We start from the raw sequence: 1,528 nt of genomic DNA on the forward strand, positions 1-1,528 counted from the left end.
AAATCATCTCGCTCTCTCCACCCTGAGCCAAGAGGACAGGCGGCCGTGGCCACAGCTAAATTTGTCAGGGGGATCCCGGTGGGATTTGGAGCTTCGGCTCGGAAAGCTGGCCACTCGCTCTGCAGAGACAGGGACGTACAGGCCCCTGCTCGTTCTGCCAGAACCCGCCACGGCCAGGGACAACATTTTGCGGACCAGCACTTCCGGGGGTTCAGCTAGAGCCGGGGCAGAGTTTCTGCCACAAATGCCCCAGTTTGGGGACAACCATTCTGCAAGAAAAGTTGGCCCGCGTGTCACTTCTTGGTCCCTGCTTGGGGGAACAGAGAAGGCCTGTGCGCAGTTGACATTTAAGAGCGAACCAGAGCAGGAAGTGAGACCGCAGGATAATTAGAGCTCCCTGGGGGAGTGTGGCCCGCAGGGTTCGGGAGTCAAATGACGCAGAGATAAACTGTGTGTGTGTCAAGGTCACTTACATCGTGCAGGGGGTAGGCAGCTGCGTAAACGCCATTGGCCAGCAGGCTCGTGATGCCTTAAAAATAAAGGCAGAGAGAGGGTTACGGACCAGGCACGGCGCCCGCCGCCCCGCGTCCCATCGGAGCCGTCCCTGGACTGTCCGTCCGAATCGCCGTCTGAGGATGTCCTCAGCGCGAACCGCACCTGGCTGTGCCAAGCCGGCCACCGTCCTGGGGTTTCCTCCCCGGGTTCGACTAGATGACGCAATCATGCTCTACCGGCAGAATTAGGAAGACACGGAGGGAGCCCCAGGAGGAAGTGAGGTCTGAGAGGAAGGAGGAACCCCCAAACGTGCCATTCACCAACTACCCCGCCTGCTGGAGGGCAAGCCTGCAGATCCGAAAGATGGATTTTAAGGGGTTAGAAAAGCGGAGTCTTGAGAAAAACACGGATGGGGAAATTGATGGCGTCAGAAACACACATACAATTCGGAGTTAGGTCTCGGGTTGATTGGGAAAGCCAGGAGGAGGCCCGCGGCCGCGTGGGGCGGGGCACTTACCGTATTTACCACACTTCCGCCTTTTACTTAAAAGGGCAGAGTCCTTCTGTGTCCCCTCTGCTCGCCCTGTTCATACATCGGCTATTAGTTACATGCAAAAGGGCCTGAAAGGGTCGAAGCCGCGTCTGGGCGAGAGCGCGCACCGGGCCCAGCGCTCCTGGGCAGTGGGGCTGTGCCAGGCCTTCGTTTGCAGACCCCAGGCCCCGCACTGGGTGATCACCACCACCACCACCTCCACCGGGCCCGCACCGCCTGGGCTCCAGAGGCGCAGACGCGGCCTCCAGCCCTGCAAGGTGGTACCGTGACACCGGTAGGCAGGTGACTTCTCGAATGAAGTCCACTTAGAAACGCACCGTCTCCTCGAGGGGCGACCCGGAATGGTCAGGGCACCCGAGGGACGCTTAGCGATCCAAACCAGAGAGCATGTGGCTACCGTCACTGTGAGTGAGGAGCCCGGGCCGTGGGGTCTGGTCCAGGCAGCCGGCCCCCCTCACTGAGCACGGAGCTGTGTGTGCG

At 60.5% G+C, this 1,528-nt stretch overlaps 1 protein-coding gene across 1 annotated transcript in view; it reads right to left on the minus strand.

Annotated features, from left to right (window-relative positions):
• Positions 1-1,528, minus strand: part of ANO1 (anoctamin 1) — a 69,574-nt gene that overhangs the window by 48,616 nt on the left and 19,430 nt on the right. The window contains 1 exon segment of the mRNA XM_006911293.1: positions 474-529. Coding sequence (XP_006911355.1) covers positions 474-529 — 56 coding nt within the window.

The sequence above is a fragment of the Pteropus alecto genome, unplaced genomic scaffold, assembly GCF_000325575.1.
Source record: "Pteropus alecto unplaced genomic scaffold, ASM32557v1 scaffold43, whole genome shotgun sequence".
Classification (NCBI taxonomy): Eukaryota; Metazoa; Chordata; class Mammalia; order Chiroptera; family Pteropodidae; genus Pteropus; species Pteropus alecto.